The 27,551-nt window shown below is 36.8% G+C and overlaps 2 protein-coding genes across 8 annotated transcripts in view; one reads left to right on the top strand and one right to left on the bottom strand.

The window, feature by feature from the left end:
- LOC125656621 (vezatin-like) overlaps positions 1 to 11,262 on the top strand; it is a 17,303-nt gene extending 6,041 nt beyond the window's left edge. For 2 of the 5 annotated variants that reach the window (XM_056143696.1, XM_056143695.1), the window contains exons 5-14: positions 35 to 180; positions 1,265 to 1,558; positions 4,065 to 4,214; positions 6,285 to 6,435; positions 6,953 to 7,028; positions 7,766 to 7,976; positions 8,463 to 8,665; positions 9,008 to 9,114; positions 9,344 to 9,424; positions 10,212 to 11,262. In XM_056143696.1, the coding sequence (XP_055999671.1) occupies positions 35 to 180; positions 1,265 to 1,558; positions 4,065 to 4,214; positions 6,285 to 6,435; positions 6,953 to 7,028; positions 7,766 to 7,976; positions 8,463 to 8,665; positions 9,008 to 9,114; positions 9,344 to 9,424; positions 10,212 to 10,832 (2,040 nt within the window). In that variant the 3' untranslated portion in view covers positions 10,833 to 11,262. Of the gene's footprint in view, positions 1 to 34; positions 218 to 456; positions 475 to 1,264; positions 1,559 to 4,064; positions 4,215 to 6,284; positions 6,436 to 6,952; positions 7,029 to 7,765; positions 7,977 to 8,462; positions 8,666 to 9,007; positions 9,115 to 9,343; positions 9,425 to 10,211 lie in introns of those variants that run through there. The other 3 variants (XR_008796742.1, XM_056143697.1, XM_056143698.1) reach the window with 3 other exon arrangements.
- A 1,692-nt stretch (positions 11,263 to 12,954) lies between these two features.
- On the bottom strand, positions 12,955 to 26,734 carry LOC125655813 (centrosomal protein of 83 kDa-like). Of its 3 annotated transcripts, XM_048886325.2 has the most exons (13): positions 26,626 to 26,704; positions 25,905 to 26,121; positions 25,638 to 25,788; positions 23,291 to 23,515; positions 22,443 to 22,691; positions 21,865 to 22,111; positions 19,638 to 19,782; positions 19,301 to 19,450; positions 18,812 to 19,175; positions 18,522 to 18,622; positions 17,030 to 17,222; positions 16,783 to 16,816; positions 14,241 to 14,379 (listed from the first exon to the last, which is right to left on the bottom strand). In XM_048886325.2, the coding sequence occupies exons 2-12, from the start codon at positions 26,093 to 26,095 to the stop codon at positions 16,805 to 16,807; spliced, it is 2,028 nt and encodes a 675-aa protein (XP_048742282.1). In that variant the 5' UTR covers positions 26,096 to 26,121; positions 26,626 to 26,704; the 3' UTR covers positions 14,241 to 14,379; positions 16,783 to 16,804. The 3 variants fall into 3 exon arrangements, with proteins under 3 accessions (XP_048742281.1, XP_055999669.1, XP_048742282.1); XM_048886324.2 differs by lacking the exon at positions 16,783 to 16,816 and having other exon boundaries at positions 12,955 to 14,379; positions 26,626 to 26,734; XM_056143694.1 differs by lacking the exon at positions 16,783 to 16,816 and having other exon boundaries at positions 12,955 to 14,379; positions 26,318 to 26,684.
- Positions 26,735 to 27,551: the final 817 nt, after the last annotated feature.

Raw genomic sequence — 27,551 nt, 5'->3', positions numbered from 1 at the left:
ACATAATGACTTATTTGATTTTCTGCAATTTTAGAAATTGTTTTACAAAACTAACATACTGAGGGAATCCCTGACATGTAATGTTCTAGAAGAGGATGACCGGAATTTTCTGAAACATTTCTCAGGACTGAAGTCGGAATCTCTCCAAGGAAAACAGGACCCAGACCTGAGATCTAAAGTGTGTGTATCAAATCCAATGCCTTATAAACACTGCAAGGTATCACACCAGCAACAACTTCTCTACTCTAGATTGGTTTTCCCCTTTATTTATTAACTTCTCTACTCTAGATTGGTTTTAACTTCTCTACTCTAGATTGGTTTTAACTTTTCTACTCTAGATTGGTTTTAACTTCTCTACTCTAGATTGGTTTTCCCCTTTATTTATTAACTTCTCTACTCTAGATTGGTTTTCCCCTTTATTTATTAACTTCTCTACTCTAGATTGGTTTTCCCCTTTATTCATTAGAGATAAGGGTACGTAAATATGTAGTTTGGGGAAATACTGGAGGGGGATATCTGTCATTGAAGAGTTTTCCTTTCTTTTTATGAGTCTCAATGTTTCAGCTAAATCCAATTGACACTTCAACCCACAACAATTAATATTTCAATACAGAAAAAAGATTAGATTAGAATTGTATGACTGTATATATACAGGACGAAATAATGGCATTGAATACTTATTTGCTGAAAATGTGACCTCCTGTTAGAAAAAAATTGAAGTAAAAAAAAAGCTTGAAATGAGAAGTAGACTAATGACTACACCCAATATCCATCAATAGATCTAGCAGCCAATGAGGATCTCTCTTTAAAGCAAAATAGGAATAGATCTAGCAGCCAATGAGGATCTCTCTTTAAAACAAAATAGGAATAGATCTAGCAGCCAATGAGGATCTCTCTTTAAAGCAAAATAGGAATAGATCTAGCAGCCAATGAGGATCTCTCTTTAAAACAAAATAGGAATAGATCTAGCAGCCAATGAGGATCTCTCTTTAAAGCAAAGTAAGAATAGATCTAGCAGCCAATGAGGATCTCTCTTTAAAGGAAAATAGGAATAGATCTATCAGCCAATGAGGATCTCTCTTTAAAGCAAAATAGGAATAGACTTCCATTTATTTAGCAATGATACTAAAAATATTATAAATAGTAATTTTGAACAAGTATTGTATTGTATTGTTTATTGGCTCTAAGCCTTACGGCTCATCAGCAACAAGTAATGCTATAATTTCATCGAGGCAGATTTTCACAGAGTCGTGTCCCCTTTCAGATTCCTGATGTTGGGGATTCCCCTGCTGATGGCCTACTTTTATGGGAGGTTGATGTGGCCCAGCTACCCTTGGAAATACAAACAGATAACAGACACCCTGTCAATCCTCACGGCTGTTTATTTCCTGTGGATGATTGGGAGATCCTTGTACTTGGCCTGGTGGAGGTGGACACTAGAGGGCACTGTTCAGGAAGTGACGGAGATGTTGATGTGTGGGGAGGACTTCTTCAAATGGACCGATAAATGTCTGCGACTGATTCAAGAATCAGAGCTGGTAGCCAGAGGGTTTACGCTGTAAGAATTGTGTATAAACATAGAGTCAATAGCCACTAAACTAGGATTCCCCTCAGTCAGAATATCTCTAAACAGAGCAGGTAGCCAGGGAGTTCCCTTTGTAAGCATTATATGCTGCCTAGTAGCAGATGAAATATAAAAAAAGTAGAACTGTTAGCCAGGGGACTCCCTTTTGTAAGAATTAGACATTATCTGGATATATATACAGTGTCACCTCGTTATGTCGCCAGCTTTTGACCCAGCCTATTTTGGCGTTATATCGAGGATGGCATTATTCAGAGTTTGGTCATTTTCGTTCATTGATTTGAAGAAAAAAATGGGGTTGATTATCGTCATTTTATTGTCGTCCACATATGACGAGATATGTACATGTAAATGCATGAATTGGGTTGCTTTACTTCTTATAACTTTGTTTAAAAGTACATATCCTGCACTTTTGCATTTGTAAAACATTCAAGTATATCTAATAAAAATAGTTTCATTTGTGTCATGGTAGGTTCTACACTGACTGAATAGGTTGAGCGGTTGACAAAAACACGTGTAGTGGCTGCAACTTATTTTCTGGAACACAGAAATATGACATCGCACACATAAATACACACAAAAGTCACATGGTACATGAAATTTTCAGCAGTTGATAGCAAGCCTCATTGTATAGAGATTTGGAGATTGTGCAAAAGAAAATTGGCGGAAGTTTGTGGCCGATAGTAGTTTCGTTTCTCGGTTGTTCGTGTGTAGACAATACTACTGGACAATTTCAGAGGCAATTTTTAATTGAGTATGTTCAAGTTATTATCGCTTACCTGTTTTCATGACATGTACTTAATTTAATTTTGCTCTGATTCACTGGAGCAGATCAATTATGTATAATTAGGGCTTCTGATCCCTGGTCGTTGACATTGTTATCGGGGGATTTAGAAAGGCAATTTGACCTTTTGTACATGAATATGGGTGGCAGATGGCGATAGGCGCGGTTGGCATTATATCGGGGTTTAAGCGTGTATGGAAATCTGTTCTACACATTTCAATGGTGGTATGCAGGGGTGGCAATGTAACGAGTGGCATTATACCGAGGTAACACTCTGTGTGTATATATATGTGTATATATATATATATATTTATAGATGTTACAGAGTTGGGAGATAGAAGGTTCCCATTGTAAAAAATTACACATTCTCTATTAATAATTTGAAAATCAATCTAAAAACAGAACAGCAGGTTCCCTAAGTTAAATTAAGATTTTGTCTTGTGATAACTCAAAATAAAACAGGGCTGATAGCCTGGGGTTGCCTTTGTAAGAATTCCACATTGTATGGTAATAACACAAATATCCAAAAACAGAACTGATGGCTAGCAGATTCCCTTTGTAAAAATTATCATTGTCTAGTAATAATCAAATATCCAACAGAAAAATTGTCAGCCTCTGAAAGAATTCCATGTTGTCTAGTAAGAACAACTCCAAAGACAATTGGTTATTGAGACTGTTCTTTTAGTGAGTTCTTGAAAAAATGAGATTTTGAATTTTTATAGCAAACACAGTAAGTGGCTCAAAGGACCACTTCTGTAGCAAGCTCTAAAGATCAGAACAGAGAAAATTTGAGTCTGCTTATAGATACATTCAACAAATTTTTAATGCCAAGAAAAAAATTACCATCCTTTTCTATCTTGCAAATTCAGATCTTGTTAAGCTGAGGTTACGAACTTACGCAATCATAACTACTCGGCTATTTCTGTCACTGTAAATGAACTTCATATGTAGATCGACATAATCAGTATTAGTTGCCATGTGTACACAAATGTAACTATGACGTCACAGTCATACGTTACAATATGAAACGCGAGCCTTCAATTGCATCTCGAGATATAATACATATTATCTGAGGTATTCTATCACTATGAATTTTCACTTAAAGATGTTTATGTATTATAATGAATAAGACGTGAATGATACCAAAACTGAATTTGTGGTGAAAATCTAAAAAAAACAAAAAACAACACATTATACAGAGATTCTGTTCTGGCCTTCTAACCTCATCCACAGGTGTGCTTCTGGCGAAGAAATGCATCGATTTGATGCAATCCTTGCGCCGATCATGTCTGATTCTTCTTACCGGTTACGGAAAAGGGCGAGCGCATGATCCGATTGGAACTTACGGTCCGTGAATTGTCTGAATTTCATCCTAGTCCTGTTACCCCCTGCACAATGCAGTGTGTAATCTTAGAAATGAGTAGGCCTAATGTATAACAAATTGTAATATCTACCATAGCGTCAAGATGATAACTGTGACATCACAGTCTGTGTTATGACATCATAACATAAATGATTTAGTGGTGGTAAAGACAACGGTTTTATGCTACTAACGGTAAACCTCTGGTTTTTCCCACATTTAAAAATAGTAACTATTCACATCAAGCTCCTTGGTACACCCAGTGATATGATACAGTAAATAGGTAAAGCCTTTGTGTAAATTATCAAATGGTCTGAATTTTGCTGTGTTATTTTAAGAGTGAGCCACACCAGTCCTTTGAGCCGCCTGGAACAGAACAAACTACTGAGGCATCAGAGACAGTGTCCACAACTGAGATGGCAGCTGTTTGTCACATGTAGGGACTGCATGATAGCCAGCAAGGACGGGACCGGTCAACTGGTCACACAGTAAGTTATGTGTAGGGACTGCATGATAGCCAGCAAGGACGGGACCGGTCAACTGGTCAAACAGTAAGTTATGTGTGGGGACTATGACAGCCAGCAAGGACGGGACCGGTCAACTGGTCACACAGTAAGTTATGTGTAGGGACTGCATGATAGCCAGCAAGGACTGGACCGGTCAACTGGTCACACAGTAAGTTATGTGTGGGGACTATGATAGCCAGCAAGGACTGGACCGGTCAACTGGTCAAACAGTAAGTTATGTGTAGGGACTGCATGATAGCCAACAAGGACTGGACCGGTCAACTGGTCACACAGTAAGTTATGTGTGTGTTCTATGATAGCCAGCAAGGACTGGACCGGTCAACTGGTCACACAGTAAATTATGTGTGGGGACTATGATAGCCAGCAAGGACGGGACTGGTCACACATTAAGTTGTGTGTGAGGACGGTATGATCTTCCTGTAACTTTTTGACTGGTAATATGTAACACATCAAGTTATGAATTAACCTTTAGAGGTTGTAACTAGCACCTGTGAATAATTCTGTGAGAGCAAATCTTTTTGTAAATATGACACTAGTTTAGATAGCATCAGACCATGGTCTATATTAAATATGACACTGGTTTAGATAGCATCAGACCATGGTCTATATTAAATATGACACTGGTTTAGATAGCATCAGATCATGGTCTATATTAAATATAACACTGGTTTAGATAGCATCAGACCATGGTCAATATTAAATATGACACTGGTTTAGATAGCATCAGACCATGGTCTATATTAAATATAACACTGGTTTAGAAAGCATCAGACCATGGTCTATATTAAATATAACACTGGTTTAGAAAGCATCAGATCATGGTCTATATTAAATATAACACTGGTTTAGAAAGCATCAGACCATGGTCTATATTAAATATAACACTGGTTTAGATAGCATCAGATCATGGTCTATATTAAATATGACACTGGTTTAGAAAGCATCAGACCATGGTCTATATTAAATATGACACTGGTTTAGATAGCATCAGACCATGGTCTATATTAAATATGACACTGGTTTAGATAGCATCAGATCATGGTCTATATTAAATATGACACTGGTTTAGATAGCATCAGACCATGGTCTATATTAAATATAACACTGCTTTAGATAGCATCAGACCATGGTCTATATTAAATATGACACTGGTTTAGATAGCATCAGACCATGGTCTATATTAGATATCACACTGGTTTAGATAGCATCAGACCATGGTCTATATTAAATATAACACTGGTTTAGATAGCATCAGATCATGGTCTATATTAAATATAACACTGGTTTAGAAAGCATCAGACCATGGTCTATATTAAATATAACACTGGTTTAGATAGCATCAGATCATGGTCTATATTAAATATAACACTGATTTAGTTAGCATCAGATCATGGTCTATATTAAATATAACACTGGTTTAGAAAGCATCAGACCATGGTCTATATTAAATATAACACTGGTTTAGATAGCATCAGTTCATGGTCTATGTAACGGGAATGGATGTACATGTAGCACGAAGATTTCAAATCCTTCTCATGAGAACATCAGTCCCCGTAAATTAGGAAAATGTATTTCCTTTTGTCCCGAATGTCAATTTAGGATAATAAAAGATAAACCAAGCAGTCTCCGTGATTTGGATATAAATATAAACGATTTATTCTCTAAGTTAACATTAAAATATACAGTTATCAATAACACGTCCTACCCCTAGCTCTACGATGTAACAACTCACTTTAAAATTAAACCTACCTACAAAGCTGCTGTTGTTTACTTAGCAACGTCACCGGTGTCGCGCGTGACACAGAGATAGTGACACCGGTGACGGCAAAAAGCACGTTAATAAAACGCACACCCATTACAGTCTATATTAAATATAACACTGGTTTAGATAGCATTAGATCATGGTCTTTACTGGTGATATGTTAAGATGGATTGCAAGATCTTGTTTTAGCCAATATGATATTTTGTTTTCTAACAAATTGTTTACTAGCAATAGACAAGCCTGCTTATTTTATGGGTTTTTTATTACAGACACCCTCTATCAGTAGACAGATCAGTTAATTTTCTGGCCCATCTCTCACTTGAGGAGTACGGTCCATGTCTGCAAGTCAAGGGAGAGAACTCAGATTCACAGAAACATCTGGAGGAAGTGACGGATGGATTCTCAGTGTCGGCCATTAAGGTAAATACTCAGCATTGTAAATACATGTATTGCAAACAGATGTTTTTTTCTTCAACAAGTAACAATTGTCCCAGATTTTGATTTGAACTACAGGGGACACTTGAAAACTATAAAGTGTATGGATCTACACAGAAAACTGTCAGAAGTGTATTCTCGTGTAATCCATTATTTCATGAGTGTATTTTGTTTCATTTACGATAGAAGTAAAAAATAAAGAGTAGAATTAGGCAGTAGCTATATTGGTATCTAGTCTATACTTTCACCAAAAGTGCGAGTATCTAAAGCTGACTTGAGGAAATGAAAGTACTTATAATGCCCACAGGACTAATCTAATAAAATTATTTAAGGAAATTATTTTCTATGTGAACTTCAAAATTTCATTAAATCATTGATTTTTTATTAATTACCATGCTCCTCAGTTGATTTGTAGGGTATTTAGATGTCCAAACTTAACATGGCACATAATCATAACTTGCAGAGAAGTTGCTAATGATCTCATAATGTTTATTGACAACAGGGAATTAATCATGTGTGTAAGATGCAATACTCGGAGCTGTGTAGATGTGTCGTCCTCAGGGTACTCCACTCAGTCGGTAAGTCTTCTGTCTACAGGGTACTCCACTCAGTCAGTAAGTCCTCTGTCTACAGGGTACTCCACTCAGTCAGTAAGTCCTCTGTCTACATGGTACTCCACTCAGTCAGTGAGTCCTCTGTCTAGTACAGCTCTGTGACTAATAATCTCAGGTTTATTTAAGCTTTGAATTCCTGAATTTTTGAGAGTAATTATTTTGGACGTCAAACAGCAAGCAAGATATAATCATTTACAGTGGTAAACTGGCATATTTAACGTACCATTACCATATTTGGGATATGAAACTCGGTGGGAAATTAAGTCATGTTGAATGCACATATGTGTAAAACATCTAATTATCAATTTAGATGAACGCTTTATGAAGAGCTTGTGGATCACCTTTTGTTTTAAATTACATCCCTTCAAGAATTACACATTCATTAGTACCATAAAGTTTGACCTATGCATGGTGCTAAGGGCCTTATCAGTGAGAGTTTGTTACCATGCCGATGCTTGCCACAATACTAAACCTTGGTTTTTAAGAAAGACCAACAATTCTCACTTCTAAAGGTGGAGCATTTGGTAAACGAGCAGTCACTACTAACATGTTACACGTAGGTTTGATGCAGCCGAGGCACAAGTGGGGCTTGAACCCACGACCTCCGATTCACAAAGCAAATGTTTTAACCGCTGAGCCACTGCAACTGGTTCGTACAACATGTATATAAGATGATTTGCCATTGATGTATGATATTTCAGAATCCTCCGAGAACAATAATTACCCAGTCACTCGGGATATACAGGAGAGATTCTGTCGGAGTGTGAAGGAGCTCCAGACCCTACACGGTTATTACAGCAGTGTGTCCTCCCCTCCAGACACACAGCCTCAAAAACCAGATGTCAGTAAAATGAATGACCTTGACCTAGCAGTTCACAGCCTTGACCTTCACCTGCAGGCAGCTTTATTAAGGTAGTATGGAGATAGCGATTTTGAATGTGTTTTTAAACAGTTATGTGTAATTAAATATGGCTGTGCTTTGACAGCATTGACTGGTATGGAGAATTGATTACAGATTTGTCTGATCTACAAAATTTAATGGAAGTACATAACTTGAAACACAGTGTCCCATTTAACAGAATTTGACCTGCTTTTCATGCAAGAGATGATTATTTTAGTCCACAAAAATTCGCAGAATGTATGTAGACATGGACACAAAAAATATGGCTGGTTTTTAGGCGACTCTTTGTTTACATATATGTGTCCACATTGAAATCTCAAATTCTCATCAATAAATAATATTTCACTAGTGGAAAAACATGTTGAAGACATATATTGTGTATGTTTGAATTTTATGTAGTTAGCATGTATTATACCTTTGCACTTTGAAAACTTTGGTAAATATGACATTTTATTTTTTTATTTATTTTTTTAATATTTTTTTTTTTGGCCTCCTAGAGTCAGAAAATTGTCAGTGCTTTTAAAACATCCGACTAATCTGGATACTGAGTCACTGAGTGGTCAGGCTGTAGAGGTCAGGAATGACCAATCACAAGAAGTCCTGCTGGATCAAATTAAACAGGAACTGCTGGCATGCAAAGGATGTTGGGAAGAAGGATTGGAGCGGCTCCAAAAGTTGTACAAATACCAACCAAGTCAAGGTATGTTTAATCCCGCTGTAAAAATGGCAGACAATGTATACTGCACAAACCTGTACACTAGTACACCAAAACAGTCTTGGATTTCTCGAGGAGAAAAAAAACCTATGTGGAAACCTGGACTGAAGTCTGGGATTTTACTGAATTTTAACTTCTCAAATAAAGGGGAACTCAAACTTAAATTTGAGATTTTTTTTTCGAGAAATCCGAACCAGGATGATGCAGTTTCTTAGTATCTGTACAGATATTGATTAATGAGTTCATTCCTTCAGTCATCTAGACACGTTCACTGAATAGGTTGCTTGGGATATTCATGTACTACCTCTTTTTTTATATCAACTTTAGCCAAAACGTCAGAGATGGTCCACCAACAGTCAGTACACACCCACTGCCCTGTGGACACGCCCCCTGTCGATCTGTTTAACACCAGTCCCCCCATTATAGAGGACGAGGTTTGTATTGTGTGGATAAGTACTTGTTTCTTTCTTTCTGTACTTTTGGAGAAAAAAATTACCTGTTAAAAGGGATTGCAGATACATGTATCAGCATTTATAAAGATTTCAAGGTTATCTGGGGAGGTTTTAAGCACTAAGGAAAACTTGATCAGCTGCAAAATCTTTGTTGGCATAGATTTTATAAAGAGATGTGAATGATTTGTACACATATATTTTAACGTAACAGGTTTTCGAGGCCTACATAGATGATGAAGTGGACGTGGACCCAGATTACAGCTGGGATGAGTATCTCACTCCCGAGGAAAAGGTGATCATGCTTCAAGTTTATTATTGATGATCGATTTACCCTGCTATGAGTGTCTGCAGTGTGGATTTAGATAACACCTGCTGAAATGTTAAATGTACTCACGAGGCTGCCGATTGCCAATCTTACTGTTGTATTTCCATGATGTAACCATTTTATCTAGATTAATTATAACATGCATCTCACTCAAAATCCAAAGAGTCCTTATTATATAAAGCAAAAGCAATGGAGCATGTGCACTTCAATGTCACTCAAATATAGGTGGTGTCTCAGAGAACAAGATTAAATAAACATCAATTCACAACAACAACAACTTATAGGGGCATGAACACGATTTGAGCTAAAAAAAAAAAAAATCAAATTTCATTTTTCCAATTTTATACTCTACAAAACTTAACTAAAGTATGTCTAATGGTCAGCCAAAGTTTGTTGACTATTACCTCTGATATAAAATAAATTGTTTGCGACATTCAATTTTAGTGATCTCATCACTCGTTAATAATGCCGAAATTAAATCCTCGTTAATAATTCTGCATATACGGTATTCTTCTGTTTATGGAGGTTTTAAATGCCTGGACATGCGCATATCACTAAAATAACAAAAATTAAAACGAATAAAAATAATTGTGACCCAAGAGAATAAACTTCTGTTTATAGCATCTGCGATTATGTAGAATTTTAAACTAGCCATAGAGAAGGTAGTAAAATAAAGCTGTATTACCAACCATCAACAATGGATTACTTCTGATATTCTCCGAGTGAAACGCTATTGATAAGATTCTTATTTCAGGAGAGGAAGAGGAGAGAGAAGCAGGAAGCTTTGCGTTTACTGACAGAGCTGAAGTCGGTGATTTCTGTGAGGGCGGAGGAAATGGGCAGGAGGGAAAAGAAAGCTCAGGAGAGGAAGTATGGGGTGGTGTCCCCAGAGAATCAGTGTAACGACCAGGGATCCAAGAAATCTAACGACACAGAAGACTCTCATCAGGATGCAAGGCTTAATTTTGATGAGCATCATTCTGATAGGCTAAATGTCTCTGAGTGTGAAGATGATTTTATAAACGGGGAACTTAATTTGAATGAGGATTTAAGTTGTAGTGAGTCTAAAGCAGGTGTAGAACAGATAACATGCAATGAATGTCAGAATGAACTTAAAAGTGGGCAAAACACCGGGAAAGAAAACCATGAAGAGAGACTTTTCTCCACAGGTTCAGAGGAAGGGCCTGTTGATTGTTCATTAGGAAATTTTCCTAATACTGTGCCAAGGAATGGAGTGTTACCATTTCAGAGTCCCAACTTCCAATTCTCTTCCAGCCTTGCAGCCATGGCTGTTGCCAGGTCACGTGACTTTGGATTGACAGAGGACACATTTGGAGACAGCGAGTCAGACTCTGGAGACTCGGGACCAAGTTAATGAAGGCTGATCCTCTTACTAGACTCGACACCAAGTTATTGAGAGCTAGTGCTCCTCCTGAATGCAGAACCAAGTTACATGTAATTGGGGCTAGTCCTCTAACTGGGCTGAGGACCAGGTTAATGAGGACTAGTTCTCTTACTAGGCTGAAGACCGAGATTTTGACCATTACTAGACTGAGAATCAAGTTGTTAAGGGTTATTTCTCTCTTGCATTGTGTTACTAACTAACTGCTTGCATAAAATGATTGAAGGTTGATATTGATTCTGACCAAAGTGAACTTTCTCAACAGAATACTCGTGAATATTCACTATTTGGTTGAAATAAAAATATCAATTTGTCTTTTGTCCTGTTAAGATGAATCTGTGTGAAATACATGTACCTGTAGCATTTGGGATTGTGCAATAAATGATTGTTGTGATCATTGGAATTCGTCTCTGTTGTCCGTCTGTAATCAGCTAAGTGAGCTTCTCTAATCAAGGTTTGTCTGGTGTCAGTTTCCGTCTCTATCTGTTATCAAGAAACGTCGAACAGTAGCGGTCAGGCGGGTTTAATCACTGACTGGTAGCGGTCAGGCGGGTTCAATCACTGGTGGCCACATAGCTCAGTTGGTAGAGCACCTGACTGGAGATTCAGAGGGCCTGGGTTCAAATCCCGATCTGGTGCATTTTCTCCCTTCCTCTTACAGAACCAATTTCAGTCAACTTAACCCAAGAAGCCTGGAGTAAATAATATTCAAGTTCATTAAAGTAAACAAGCTTTCTTTTATTAGCTCACCTGAGCTGAAAGCTCAAGTGAGTTCTGTTTGTCTGTCCATAAACTTTTCATATTTTCATCTTCTCCAAAATCACTAGACCAGGTTTAATAAAACTTTGCACAAATCATCCTTGTGTGAAGGGGATTCAAGTTCATTTAAATGAAGGGTCCTGTCTCCTTCAAAGAGGAGATAATCAAGAAAAGGCAAAAATTGGGTGGGATCATTTGAAATCTTAAGAACCACTGGGCCAGGAAAGTACAAATTTACATGAAAGCTTCTTGATATAGCAAAGATTCAAGTTTGTTCAAATCATGGCCCCCAGGCGTAGGGTAGGGCCGCAATAGGGGATCAAAAGTTTACATGGGGATATATAGGGAAAATCCCTTAACAAGAACCACTGGCCTAGAAAAGTTTAAATTTACATGAAATCTTTCTGAGAATGATTGATTCTATCTTGTTACGTCTCTCAAGAATTTTTCACTCATATGGAGACGTCTCTTTCTGATGTAGATTCAAATTATGGCCCCTGGTGGTAGCGGGGAGCCACAATAGGGAATTTAAGTTTTACTAGCTGATATACACGGAAAATGTTTTAGAATCTTCTTTTTAAGAATATTGGGACCATGATTAGTCATATTAATATTCAAGCATCCCTACATTGTAAGTAGTGCAGATTCAAATTGTGGTCCCCTGAAGTAGGGTGGGGCCACAACAAAGTTTTACATGGGAATTTATCAAGAAAAATCTTCATTCCAAGAACAGCAGGTCTATGATTAGTCATAGGGATATGCAAATATCTTCAGGTAGTTCAAATTCAACAAGTTTGTTCAATTCGGGGGGGGGGGGGGGGGGGGGGGGGGGGGGGAGGAGTCCTCAATAAGACATCAAAATTTTCTGTGGAAATTAATTCAAATACATGTAAATTCTTTTCAAGAGTAGCGGGGTCACACTATATCATATGCAAATGTCCCCCAGTCGTGTGGTTTAAGTTTTTTTTTTTTATGCCTCCACAACAGGGGCATATTGTTTTGTCCTTGTCTGTCAAAAACTTCTGAATGGGAAGTGACAGGGTTCTTGATATTTCCCATGCCCATTCATTATGACAAGACTTTTTTTTGGTACCAAAGTTTTTAATCTTGTGACCTTGACATTTGACCTACTTTAAGAAAACTTAACCTATTAAACCTCCATTGGCCATAGAATGAATGACTAAAATATCCGGAAATGCATTATGTCAACATTTTTGTTTCACTCCATATTTGCAGTCATGAAATTTGATTTCTGCATTTATGAGCTTGTATGCAAAACATTTAATCTCTTAAAATTATTGTCAAAGAGTAATACCGGTAATAGAACAACAAAATATGTGTTATGAATAATTTATTAAATTATTTTGATATTTAATAAACAAATTACAAAAAGAAATCATACCAAACTCAATCTCCATACACCCAGAAAATTTATACAAGACTGGAAAGAGGAATGGAAGGAATTCTCATGTAAAAAAAAATATACAAACACTAGTATATTTATAAAAATAAATATAGGATGGCATGAAACAACACAGAGAGGTTCTGCTTCTGAGAATTTCCACTACAAATCTGACCAGTTACAACATTAACATGGTGCCTCATAGGACGACAACCAAAGCACCTGCTTGAGTAGACTACTGTGTATCCGAGCATATAAAGGCACAGGGAGATATCCGTTAACAACGACAATAATAACCATGTATAGAGAAAATATCTATATTATATTTATATATCACAGCTAGAGAAGAGAATTTTATGTAAAAATATCATAATTGTGTTGTGCAAATGGCAGTCTGTTTACATCCATAAACTCATATCCACTCCAACACCAAGTATCCATGTTCTTGTGACAAATATTTTAAATGGTCACATGTACTTCCATTTGTGTTTAAAATTTGTGAGAATATGTTTCTGATTTTATTGGATTTATTCTTTAGAGTGCCCTCAAGTTAGAATGTGAAAAAAGAGAAGCATTATCTTTATTGAAAAAAAAAGAAGTTTGATTTTGAAGTCACAAGTCCTTCTGTAATTTTTTTTTTAATGGATCTCTTTACAAAAAATTGTCCTAACCATAACAGTACATATTCCAGGCATTGTTTTTGGAAAGAAATGAACTTTCCTGGTAACAGTATAGGGTAGACGAGTTTTCCCTTTATTACTGAATTCTTATGTACTGATGTTATCACATGAGAGCTCGATGCATGCTCTGAAACATAAATATCACAAATGCTGCCATCTACACAATACTGAGGACACTGACATGGGACTTTTCCAAGTCTGCCTGGACACTGTCATCAGCTGGACTTTTCCGAGTCTGCCTGGACACTGTCATCAGCTGGACTTTTCCAAGTCTGCCTGGACACCGTCATCAGCTGGACTTTTCCGAGCCTGCCTGGACACTGCCATCAGCTGGACTTTTCCAAGTCTGTCTGGACACTGCCATCAGCTGGACTTTTCCAAGTCTGTCTGGACACTGTCATCAGCTGGACTTTTCCGAGTCTACCTTTTCCATGCTTTCTTCCATACGTTCCTCCACACTATGTTTTTCCGTGATTTTTTCGTGTTCCCTAACAACTTCCGTCTCTACGACTTTTTCTTCGATGACCCTCTCCCCGATCTTCTCGTCCAGTTCGGGGAAGGTCCCCCTGAAGGTACTGCTGGCGATCTCCTGGAGTTCCTCTAGTTGTTTCTGCTGGTTGTTGTCCACTCGGTCCAGTCTCTGTTTTAACAGACGCAGGTCCTCCTGGTGTTTTCTCTCCTGGAATTGGATGTAGTCTTGTTAACATGCTGTTTATAATTACTACACTAGCACCAACATTTACAGCGTTTTCTCTCCTTTAATTGTATGAAGTCTTGTTTACATGCTGTTTTATAATTACTACTAACATTTACAGTGTTTATATTTTACTGTCCCTTTTCTTGCATTGTAAGAGTTTTAATTCATTGGCATCATAGCATTATGGTAAAAATGTATAATGTACACTGGTTGTGGTAATTCTTCATGGTGTATAAAGTTAATTTTAGTAATTTAAGATATACAACTAAGCTAAACTTTAAAGCCAATAAAATAAGGAATGTTCTTGTACATCTATATTGATTGGAAATAAATTCATAAATAGTCTTTACTGTAAATTTATACCAGTAAAAAAATAAGGGGGGGGGGGATACTTGTCTGAGAATTTCTGCTATCTTTTATGGAAATGTTGAATTTTGTATGTATTTGTACACTGTACATCATGTACACTGAAGTAAAGGTGAGGTCAAAAATAATTCTGCTGGTCAGGCTAGTGACAAATGAATTCTAAGCTAGGTCAATCCCTAAATAAATATTACTAACATCTTGTAAGGTCAATCACTAAATAATAAATATTACTAACATATTGTAAGGTCCATCACTAAATGAATATTACTAACATCTTGTAAGGTCACTCAATAAACATGACTAATATATTGTGAGGTCAATTACTAGATTAACATATTGTATTGTCACTTGCTCAATAAACATTACTAACATTTGTAATTTAGTCAACACACTTAAAGATGTTTTTGTACAGGGCAGAAAATATGAAAAATAAAAAAAGAAATGAAAAATACCCTCCAATAAAAACATAATAAAATTCAAGAACAGACATACAGAATATACTGATGAACAGACAGACACAACAAGAACACAACGAAATACAGATACACAGGGATGTGACTGAATTCCTCAGAAATCAGAGGAAAACTGCTCAAAAAGGGAGGAAAACACCTCACCCTACCCAGAAAAATATCATTTTCTGCCACTTTAGATCAAATCCAGAGCGTTTCATTTTTCGAAAATTGAGCAAATCAGAGGATTTCCTCTGAAAAGAGGAAAAATCACACCCCTGGATACATCAACTTCAGAACCCGATTAATCAACGATCCTAGAGTGTTCCAATAACACATGTACAGTACATGAACACAACAATAAGAGATGCATCAACTTCAGAACCCGATTAATCAACGATCCTAGAGTATTCCACAGGTATAATCAATGTATACACCAAATATCTCATCCATAAACATGTACCCTTAATGTATATAAACTTAATATCCATATCTGAATTTCCAGATAATAAACATGTTTATTCAATATATTTATAAACTAAATATTAAAATGATTAATATGCATAATTAATGTTAATTTGAATATTACCCCAAGTGTGAAATTAAACTAATTTTGTGAAAATCCCATTGCGAACATGTAAAATAATGCACTGGTGTGATAATATATAATTATTGACATTTGTGCAGTCAATATGATGATTTAGTTTAACCTGAGGAGAACAATATTGACCAAGCCCAGAGGACAAGCTGAATATTATACATGTACTTCAAGGATAGCTAAATCATTGTATTGACTGAGAAAATGTCAATACTTTTGTTATTATATGATAAAATAAACCGGTTACTATAGCTTACTAGACAAGTGACCATCATCTTTGTCTACAGTTAGAGTGCAAGACTAATTTGAAAGACGCACAAGTTTTCATTAAGACCAAAAAAATCATGGCCAATCGTACCAATTTGGGAATTCCTAATTCTATCCTGGTCTAATAATGAAAAAATCAAATGTATCATTCACCTTGTTGGCATATGGAGGTAAATAGAACATTCTATTTTTTCTAGTTTGTTGGATCTCAACTAATCGGGAAGTTCATAATTTTTCAATCATATAATAATAGAGGGTATATTTACATGTAAGTATCGTGGATATGATTTCACTGCCGGTAGATACATGTACTGATCTGTGTTACATTGAATGCATTTGATTAATCTTAGTTCCTACTTGATACACAATACACAGGAAAATCTAAAGCTTGTCTGGCTCCTAAAACAACAGCCTCATGCATTAGGACAGGGTTACTGTAAAAGTGGTTATTTACGCTGGGAGGTTAAGTACGCGTTTTTAATTAAGTGTAGGGGGAAATATGTGGTAACTGAATGTAATATATCAAATATTTATAACTATATGCGTGGAGGACATTTACACGCTTATTACATGACTGTGATTAGTGTAAATTTCCCCCATGCGTAAATAACCACTTTTACAGAAATTTGTTTCAGGATTTACATAAAGGATGAAGCCTGGAGTTTCCCTGAGTACATTTGTGAATAATGAGAATTGGTATACTACCTCTAGCTATGATGAAGTCATTTTAAACTAAATGCTGAAATAATGGGAGAAAGTTGTACAGTACAATAACACTTTACTCTATTCATTCTACATATATAAATCTAAAAGTAAGAAAACTATTAGAGCATGAATGAATCTGTTTACATTGAACAACACAGAAACGTAAGAACATGAAGTGTAACGTGACACGTATTGAATCAGGACGCTATGTAACATTGGCTTCTCGTTACCACCTCATAGTGCCTACCTGTTCAGTATAGGTGACATTCCCAGGTAGAAACGTGCAGTCCACCGGGACAGTCATATTGCCAAAGGACATATCTCCAATAGTCACTGGATACATGCTGGACAGAAGGACTTTCCGGAACTCATTGTGTCGCCGCTGAAGGTCCTTCCATTGCTTCTTAAGTTTACTGTACGTGTCCTGGGGAACACAGGCCCTAAAAATACATGTATTGATGTACAAGATGTACAGTACTGTACGTGTCCTGGGGAACACAGGCCCTAAAAATACATGTATTGATGTACAAGATGTACAGTACTGTACGTGTCCTGGGGAACACAGGCCCTAAAAATACATGTATTGATGTACAAGATGTACAGTACTGTATGTGTCCTGGGGAACACAGGCCCTAAAAATACATGTATTGATGTACAAGATGTACAGTACTGTACGTGTCCTGGGGAACACAGGCCCTAAAAATACATGTATTGATGTACAAGATGTATAGTGCTGTTAATGTCCTGGGGAACACAGGCCCTAAAAATACATGTATTGATGTACAAGATGTACAGTACTGTACGTGTCCTGGGGAACACAGGCCCTAAAAAATACATGTATTGATGTACAAGATGTACAAGATGTACAGTACTGTACGCGTCCTGGGGAACACAGGCCTTGTAAATATTACAGTAAAGGAAGTGTATGATACTACTGTAAATATTGCAGTACAGGAAGTGTATGTTACAGCTGTAAATATTGCGGTACAGGAAGTGTATGTTACTGTTGTAAATATTACAGTACAGGAAGTGTATGTTACTGCTGTAAATATTACAGAACAGGAAGTGTATGTTACAGTATGTGTCCTGGGGAACACAGGCCCTGTAAATATTACAATACAGGAAGTATATGTTACTGCTGTAAATATTACAATACAGGAAGTGTATGTTACTGTTGTAAATATTACAGAACAGGAAGTGTATGTTACTGCTGTAAATATTACAGTACAGGAAGTGTATGTTACTGCTGTAAATATTACAGTACAGGAAGTATATGTTACTGCTGTAAATATTACAATACAGGAAGTGTATGTTACTGTTGTAAATATTACAGAACAGGAAGTGTATGTTACTGCTGTAAATATTACAGTACAGGACGTGTATGTTACTGCTGTAAATATTACAGTACAGGAAGTGTGTGTTATTGCTGTAAATATTAAAGTATAGGAAGTGTACATGTATGTTACTGCTGTAAATATTACAGTACAGGAAGTGTAAGTTACTGCTGTAAATATTACAGTACAGGAAGTGTAAGTTACTGTTGTAAATATTACAGTACAGGAAGTGTAAGTTACAGTTGTAAATATCACAGAACAGGAAGTGTAAGTTACTGCTGTAAATATTGCAGAACAGAAAGATGTGCCTGTGGACATCAGGGATAGAAACAATAAGGCTAAAACAATGCAGGTCATTATTAGAACATGTACAGTGTACTTGTGAATACCAATGATAAATCTTACTGTAATGCTTTCTTTTCCAATTCTGTTTCAACATTTTTGGCTTCTAAAATCTCTACTTTATCTTTTAATCTTTCCACCACGTGTGTGCTTTTTTTCTTGTACTGAAATGACAAAGTTATTCTAAATCTGAACCATGAATCATAAACTGAAGAGGAAGGCAGTAAAGATTTGACAACTCCAAAACAAATTAGAATTATCCCAATCATTAATGTTAATTGAATTCTGTGTATTCTATGAGATAATGACAAATCAATAAGGAGCAAATCGTCGACTGTCGAGATTAATGTCACCTTTTTGTACGCTGTCAGCGCCCTCTGGTACTTCCCGTGCAGCTCCTTCAGCTGTCCTTGTAGTTCATGCAGTCTGTGTTCCACCTGGGTTTTTTCCTCCGTGAAGGCAGACTTATGCTGCATTAATATAATGTCATGATTGTCCTGCACTTTCTTTAACTGACTCTTAGTCAACTTAATTTCTTCTTTGAGTAGTTCCACTTGGTTTCTCAGACGTAAATTATCGTCTGTCATATCATGCTCGTTTCCTAGGTATGCGTTGACTTCAGTTTCTAACCTAGAAATTTTACTTTTTAAGTCCGAATTTTCACTGCGTTCACGCTCCAGCTGGTTCTGTAGCGAATTTTGATGATCAATTTTACTTCTAAAAAGAAAAAAATATGAAGCAATGAACAACATGTGCTGATTTCCTCAATACGTATGAGAATGTATTGTACATAACGATTCCACAAGCTCTAATCCACCCTCATTCTTCTTCTCTTGACTTACTGTAGGACTAGACGCTCCCTCTCCGCGGTTTCTTTTGCCTCATTTGTAACTCTGATCCGCTCCTCCATTTTCTCCTTTTCCGCATGTTTGTAAGCTTCCTGGTCAATCTTGCGCCTGTCAATTTCCTGTAGCTTCGTCTCCAACTCTAACCTAAAAATATCATAAAACATGTTTAATAAATTTTACAATACAATCAGCTACCATTTTATCAAGCGACTTTTAGTACAGCTACAATCCCTGCACTACCCTGCAAGTTTAAGATGCATTTCATGCCCATGTATAAATTATATATCATAAAAGTATTATCCTTACTTCTTACTATGTCACTGTGACCTACTTTTCATTTTCAACCTTTGTCAGTTTGACAAACTCCTCCTCCCGTGCGGCCTGCACCCTGCGTACAGCATCTCTTTCTTTCTCCACCAGAGCCCGAGATTGCTGGTCAACTTTGTGTTTGTTAATCTCCAGCTTGGTCTGTAGGTCTACAAAATAACAATATATCTATACAGATAGAGACTCTGATGTACATGTTACATTCATTCTGAACACTATACATGTATATGTACTATGTCATTCACAACACCCCCTTAATGATGATAGACATAATCAGGATATAACATTGTTAGCATTTTCATCAATTCAATATATGCTACCAATGTGGGTATTTACAAAGTTCTGAAGAAACGGACCAATATAGAATAGTTTCAAGTATTCGCAGCTTGAAAATAGAAGATGACTACTTTGTCTCTGCAGGTACATGTAATTCTCATGGAGGTGCTGAATGTGTACACCCTGCAATAGCCCAGTCAGGTAATTCTCATGGAGGTGCTGAATGTGTACACCCTGCAATAGCCCAGTCAGGTAATTCTCATGGAGGTGCTGAATGTGTACACCCTGCAATAGCCCAGTCAGGTAATTCTCATGGAGGTGCTGAATGTGTACACCCTGCAATAGCCCAGTCAGATAATTCTCATGGAGGTGCTGAATAGGTACACCCTGCAATACCCCAGTCATGTAATTCTCATGGAGGTGCTGAATAGGTACACCCTGCAATACCCCAGTCATGTAATTCTCATGGAGGTGCTGAATGTGTACACCCTGCAATACCCCAGTCAGGTAATTCTCATGGAGGTGCTGAATGGGTACACCCTGCAATTCCCCAGTCAGATAATTCTCATGGAGGTGCTGAATGGGTACACCCTGCAATTCCCCAGTCAGATAATTCTCATGGAGGTGCTGAATGGGTACACCCTGCAATACCCCAGTCAGGTAATTCTCATGGAGGTGCTGAATGGGTACACCCTGCAATACCCCAGTCAGATAATTCTCATGGAGGTGCTGAATGGGTACACCCTGCAATACCCCAGTCAGCCAGAGGTTCAGCACTTTTACCATATATTATTATTCTTGTCATCTTTTCATTTTCCTTCGTTTTCTTAGTACTGTGAGGTATATGGATGTAGGGATGTTAACCAAGACCTTACTTATAAGAGTTCATCCTGAAGGTAACCTACCATTGAGGTATACACGGTAAATCCTGAAATTTAACTTACCATTCAGATTGAGTTACACAAAACACACCTTAATGTAAGTTACCATTGAGATATGCACAACACATTGTGAAGGTAACCTACCACTGAGGTACTAATTGGATACACCCTGAAAGTTACACAGGGTTCCAAAGTACGGCTCGCCCACTCGCATTGGAGACTAAACTTTGCTTGTGGGCACCCCAAATTTCCATTCTAGTCGCCCACTTGGCGACCGTAATTGTCCGATCAACACTTTTCTTTGTGACCTATCCGAGTTCTATTATAATTGAAGTTCAATTTCCAGTTGAGGTTTTGCCACTTGGTGAGATATTCCACTGGGGTATCAAACCTTCCACAATGTAAACCGTAAGTTGAACAATGTAAGGGTTATTTCAAACAAAAAGAAAGCGTCTGCTTTTACTATTTGAAGTTGAAAGACGGGGAGAATATGGCTCGATGACGGCGAAAAGGAGATGACGTGTTGTGTGTACAAAACATGACACGAAAGGTCCAATCGTTGTGACAGCTTGCCCGAGTTATAAACTTGAAAGCATCGTAAAGCTGAGAAATTTTGAAATTACATAAAAAGTCTAAAGAAACGTGTGTTAAAGTGAGACGTCGTGAAGATCATAAAGTCCACGAACTCTGATATTTTGCTAGGTTGACGAAATCAGAGTGGAAATGAGAGAGAGAGGTATTTGAAAGAATTACGGAGAAGGGACCAGAATTTTAATATTGATATTTTAATTTTTTAAATGAATTGCAATGTGACCTGATGTTTCTTTTTTCTTGTAAAAAAAATCATATTCAATTTCATATGTGTGGGCTACTAATTTAAAAATTTCACGTGGGCTAAAAGGATTTCTTATTCAGACGCTCACTAAGGTATTCAGATGAAGTTGGAAACTTGTTACAGTGTACAAATTAAATGCACAGAATACATCCTAACTGTGACACATCACTACGGTAACACAGTAAATCCTGAATGCAACCTAGCATAGAGGTGCGAAGACCCACCCTAAATATACCTACCATCGACCACGTTTAACAGCTTATCTCTCTCCCTCTCTAACTCTCCTCTCTGTTTTAACATTTCCATTTTGAGGTTGGTGAGATCCACTTTGTTCTTGTGTGTATTTTCCTCTACTCTGTTTTTATATACAGCATTCTCTTTCTCCAGCTCGTGGATCTGTCCCGTCAACTTGTTGTGGGTGTCACCAGTCAGGGCCAGATCTCTCTGCAACTGGTCCAGTTGACGACGCAATGATTCCCGCTCAGTCTGAAAATGATAACTATTGTTTTCACTTGTATTATATATCAAGAGGTTGGGAGAATTAGGAAAACTTTTAGTTAAACATGCTGCTATACAGTTTAAAATCATTTTAGTTATTAGTTTCAGCGATGGTTCTATATAGGGATTAGTTTCAACGATGCTTCTTAGACAAAATATGTGTATTCTCCACAGAAGTGGTTCAAGTTACACACGCTTTTCCAGACTTCCATTTCCAAAAATTCCACTATTTATGCATATTTCCATGACTATTTATGCGACTAAATTTACAGTTAGACATTCAATATTCTCAGCAAAGATCAGTCCAGACGTCCTTTACCTCCAGAGCCTTAATGGTGGTGGAGAACTCCGTAATTTGTTTACTCTGGACCCGGGTGATATTGTCCGTCTCGAAGCCCTGTTTTTCCCTCTGGGCATAGAGTTCCTCCAGCTCCAGGGTCAGGGTCTTTAGCTTTAGCAGTAACTGAGAGTTTTCTTTCTGTAGGATCCGTACACGCTCGGCATCCTGGCTGCTCTCCTCCCGCACTTTAGTGATGGTTGTCTCCCTTTCCTTGCGTAGATTGGTTACCTGTGAAACGAATATTGGTTTCAATTCTACATTTATGTTGATGAAAAGATTCACAACAGCACAACATTTAATCATCTTTCATATACCTTATTGATAGTTATTATAGGTGACAATGGAAACTATAGTGCATGTACATGTATACCGTATTATATATGGAATTTTTAAGCAAGTCACAAATTTAGCAATTTTCCTTATAAAAATGGTTATATATATTTAGCGAGAGCTAATTTCAGCAACTTTATAATGCCAAATAAGATAAAGATTACCTACAATACAGACTGAATTGTTAGCAATATTCAATTTTAGTGATCTCAACACCCTTGTTAATAATGCCCAAATCAAATCCTCGCTAAAAATTCTGCTTATACGGTATTAACATTTTGATTTCAAAGTACACATGCACATCATTGTCTTTGGAATTTGGATGTGCAGTAGCAAACCTAGAATTGAAAAGTCTTGATTTCACAGCAACTTAAAAATCAATTTATAAACTCTGTAAACATTATACATGCACATCATTCATATATCAGAGTTTTGACTGACTTCTGTTTTATAAACCTTGTGTCATTGGGATATATTCATTTCTAAATACTATTCACCTCCGCCTCCGCACTAAGTTTATACTCCTCAATAATCCTCAGGTGCTCTGCCTTCTGTGTCTCGTATTCTGACTGAGTGAAGGCCAGGGTGTGCTTCAGCTGGTTACACAGTGTTCGGTATTCCTCCACTTCCTGTTCCTGTTTGTGGTAACGTTCCTTGTAAAGCTTGGATATATCTTCAGTAACTTGAGTACGGATTATTTCTAGTCGTTGAGGAGTAAAAACCTGCAAAAATATTTCAAAATTAGCCAACTGCTTATAGCATTTCAATCAAGCCTCTAGCCAATTTCATAACATGACATTGGTACGCAAGGGGGGAAAAAACCAAAATTTGTCATTCTCTTTGATAAAATCATGGTTTTATCATATTGACTAATTATCAAGATACAATGTACATATCAAAGTAAAGAGTGAATATTGTGACTTGTAAATCTATAGTATTGTGAGGTAGCATATCGTTGCACTCTGTGGTTGAGACTGAATATTTCCTATCCATATGAAATACTGATTATCTGAATGAATGGATCAACCATGCTTATACATGTTAAGTTCTACAGACTGGACAAAAGTATTCGCACGATCGCGTCATTTTTCAAACGTGTTTATCGAGTATCGTACATTGCGGGTTATCTCTCTTTGCACAGACATGAGTTATCCTTTCACCGATGATGTATTTAAAAAGTTGAAGGTCAATTATGTGACGTAATGATGTTTGTGTTCGTCTGCAACTCTGTTTATACATGCAAGGGAGTGATTAGAAAACATGGGTTGTAAACATCGGAACTCGGTATAGGCTGCTAAGAAAACATCGTAGCATTAGTTCAGGGCTGTAAAAGTTCCGGGGAAGTTGGAAAATTATTAAGAATTCCTATATCAACTGTTTATAGTGCTTGGAATACGTTTCGAGTGCGAGGTACAACAGAAAACTAACAAAGAAGTGGACGAAAGAAATTAGTGAGTGCACGTGCACAACGGAGACTTGTTAGATAGACACAGTTGGACAGAAAAAGACCACTGTAGGACGTTACAAAGATGTAATGAAAATAGCAATGCAAATATTTCAAAGAAAACTATTTGGCGATGCTTAAGACAGAAATGGATACTAAATACGTGTTTGTATCAAGAAAATACGGTCAGAGTTGTCAACCATGTAAAAAGTGTACAATGGTGTGCGGTAAAATAAACTGGACCATGGAAAATGAAAGGAAAATGGTAATTTCTTCTGACAAGTGCCAGATTGTCTTTGGAAAATACTGCCGAGTATATATATGGAGAAGAAGTGATTTAAATCTTGACTGTTGGACTGTATTTCCCCCCGAAATTGGTAAAATATTTGGGGATGCATTACATGTCATGGCGTTATTACTCTTTGCAGAGTCAATACAAATAGCAACATGAATAACTCTGAAAAATATGTAGATAAATTGTGGCCTGTACAGTAAAACTCTTTCAAGTTGACAATTATCTGTTTATGGATGACCATACACCTGTTCATTGATCTTGTCTTTCAACCAATTACAAAACAGAAAAACAAATTCCAGCACTGAAGTGGCCCACACAATCACCTGATTTATGCCCCGTAGAAAACATTTCGCTGGTAATTAAAGGAAAACTTCATATCACATTTGTACATTAAATTCTGGTGATGAACTGTATCACAAAATTCTGGAAATCTGGACTTCATTTAGAGTAAATTATACAAAATCTCCATGCATCCTTCCACAACGAGTGCGCCAAGTTCAAAGGGCCCGAGGGTATATCACGAAAATATTAAGGTACTTGACATTCTTTTATTTATTTTTATTGATTATTGATAGAAACAAATTGTTTATTTACAATATTTTTGCATTTACAAGTTATTTGTCCTGTTCAGACACTCCAAAAACATGTTTGTTTACCGTCAAGCGTTTTCAATAAACAAAATGGCTGCCATTGCCCGTGTGAATACTTTTGTCCACAGTCTGTACATTGCACTTTGTTATCTAAAAGCTAATATCAACATTTCCAATGTTTTCGCCTTCGATAAATTTACCACTGTAATGGTAACTTTTTCCAAATGTGATGCAGATGTGAACATTGAAAGTATGAATCTTGATAAATACAGTATGTTTATTTTAACAGCTGGAATTCCAACAGAAATGAAAGTAGAAAGTATTTATATATAAAAGATATATCATACTTTTGAAAATATATAAGGGTATAAACACTTCACATCAACATTGCACTGTCATAAAGCACTACAGATCATGCCCTCATGCATTTTCAAAAATTAAAATCATTTCTTAAATATCATACATTCACCATACATCATTGAGTAGGATACTGAATATTCCCAAGATTTACTTACACTGCTGCGAATTTCCTCCATCTGAGCGCTTTTCTCACCCAGTTCCCGCCGGGCCTGCTCATACATAGTTTTGTACTTTTCCTGTACAATTTTACTCTCTTCCACAGTTCTTTTGATCTCTTCCTCCATATGTGCATATTCATCTTGCAATCTATCATAAACACATTCGACATTCAATAGTAAACCCATTATTGAAACAGAAATGTTTTACTTTATATACTTTACCAATTGCAGACAAACAACAAATCTTGGGCAATACAAAATTACCGTTTGTGCTCTTCTTTTAACTGCTCATAATTTGTTTTGTGCATCTGACTCCTCATTCGTTCATCAGCAAGCAGCTTTTGAAGTTCCGTCTCTGTTGTAAGTTGAGGTAGAGATGAAGCCAAATTTGGTGCCACAGGCGGCAAACCTGTGACCATTTGACCAGAGTTTCCATATAAGCTTGTGTTGGCCATATTTAGACTCGTGTCCTGTCCTACACCTATGAAAATATCCATAACATCATGGTGAAATGATCTTGAATAACAGACTGACATTTTATCAATTTTCCTCTACATTGCTGGTCTCCAGAAATCAAATTATATATGTATATGTGAGTCTACCACATCAATTCTGTTCAATTTACATATAAGTAATGCATAATGCCATATATATAAGCCTATCAAATATTGTTTTACTTTATCAAAAAATGTCATTTTCTTCCTATAAAACCATAATCGGGTTCGGTATAAACACCCGAATCATATACGTTGTACACAATATTAAAGTCCATTCATTTATTGGCAAGTTATTGCACATTACTGTAGGTTTGAATTTAGTGAAAACTGTCAATAAGCTGCAAGTCCAGACACATTTACCCGCTGCAAGCAAGCCTCAAAAATCTTACAGGCAAATCATGATGTAAAAATATTCATACTTAAAGGCAAGAAATTAGTATTCTAAAAATCAGCGAAAGCGAAATAATAAACAGAAAGTAGTAATGCACCTATTTTCCCCCCACTGATTCACATTGCAGATCTACCGAATACTCCACCGTTCAAATCACAACAAACACACACGCATGCGCACTTGTCCATATTTTATAATTCTAAAGCGAAAAGGAAATATGTTCCGGTAAAGTTATTCTCTCTCTCTCCAGGGCCGTAAATTACATGGAGGCGGAGGAGGCAGCTGCCTTCTCCAACTTTTGAGCCAAAAAAAAATTAAAATTTAAAGTTCATTAGAATTTATGTTGTTTCCAATAACTAAGAACATGATACCTCCCTTAAAAAGCATTCCAAATCTTTCTTTTAGAATGAGTTAGTCAAGTAACATCTTAGAAGGCCCTAGAATCAAGGATTTTGCACGAAACGTGTTCAGTGTGCACAAAATGTGCTCAGCGTCTGGGGGCCTGGGCGGCCCCCAGACCCCCGCCTAATTTCCTGCCTCCTCCAAATTGAAGGTTAATTTACGGCCCTGCTCTCTCTCTCTCTCTCTCTCTCTCTCTCTCTCTCTCTCTGCATGCTGTATTGTTCACGTGTAACATATGTAAATTGTACTAATTCGGATAAGCCTACGATATCATTGTAACCTTGAACAGGTTGATAATAGTTTATTTAAAAAAATCTACCTTATTATAAAAAGTTTTCGTCAATAATTTTGTTTCTTTAATTACTTATTTTTATTCAATTTCTGTATCAGCGTAGTCATTCAGCTTTTTTCCCCAAATATTATTTATTGCATACACTGATGAAAGGCTTTAAATAATAGATGTATTAACATATTAAAACATCAAAATATATGACTAATTTGGACTCATCCTAAAGTCATAACCCTGGTTTGTGAAATACATCCTTTTCTGCTATTCCTAAGTATGTATTTAGATTTTATACAGTATCAGCAAACTTACACATAAATACCCACCCTGGGGTC

The sequence above is a fragment of the Ostrea edulis genome, chromosome 7 (genome assembly GCF_947568905.1).
Source record: "Ostrea edulis chromosome 7, xbOstEdul1.1, whole genome shotgun sequence".
Taxonomy (NCBI): Eukaryota; Metazoa; Mollusca; class Bivalvia; order Ostreida; family Ostreidae; genus Ostrea; species Ostrea edulis.
This window is presented reverse-complemented; position numbering and strand designations above follow the sequence as displayed.

Bases quoted from the DNA above. Each gene is read 5' to 3' on its own strand.
- LOC125655813 (XM_048886324.2), bottom strand. From the start codon at position 26,095: ATGGCCAACACAAGCTTATATGGAAACTCTGGTCAAATGGTCACAGGT. The intron at 25,789-25,904 runs GTAATTTTGTAT...TGTTTATGATAG, and splicing joins TTAAAAGAAGAGCACAAACG to ATTGCAAGATGAATATGCAC. The intron at 14,380-17,029 runs GTAGGCACTATG...ATCCAATTCCAG, and splicing joins ATGTCACCTATACTGAACAG to GAGAGAAAACACCAGGAGGA.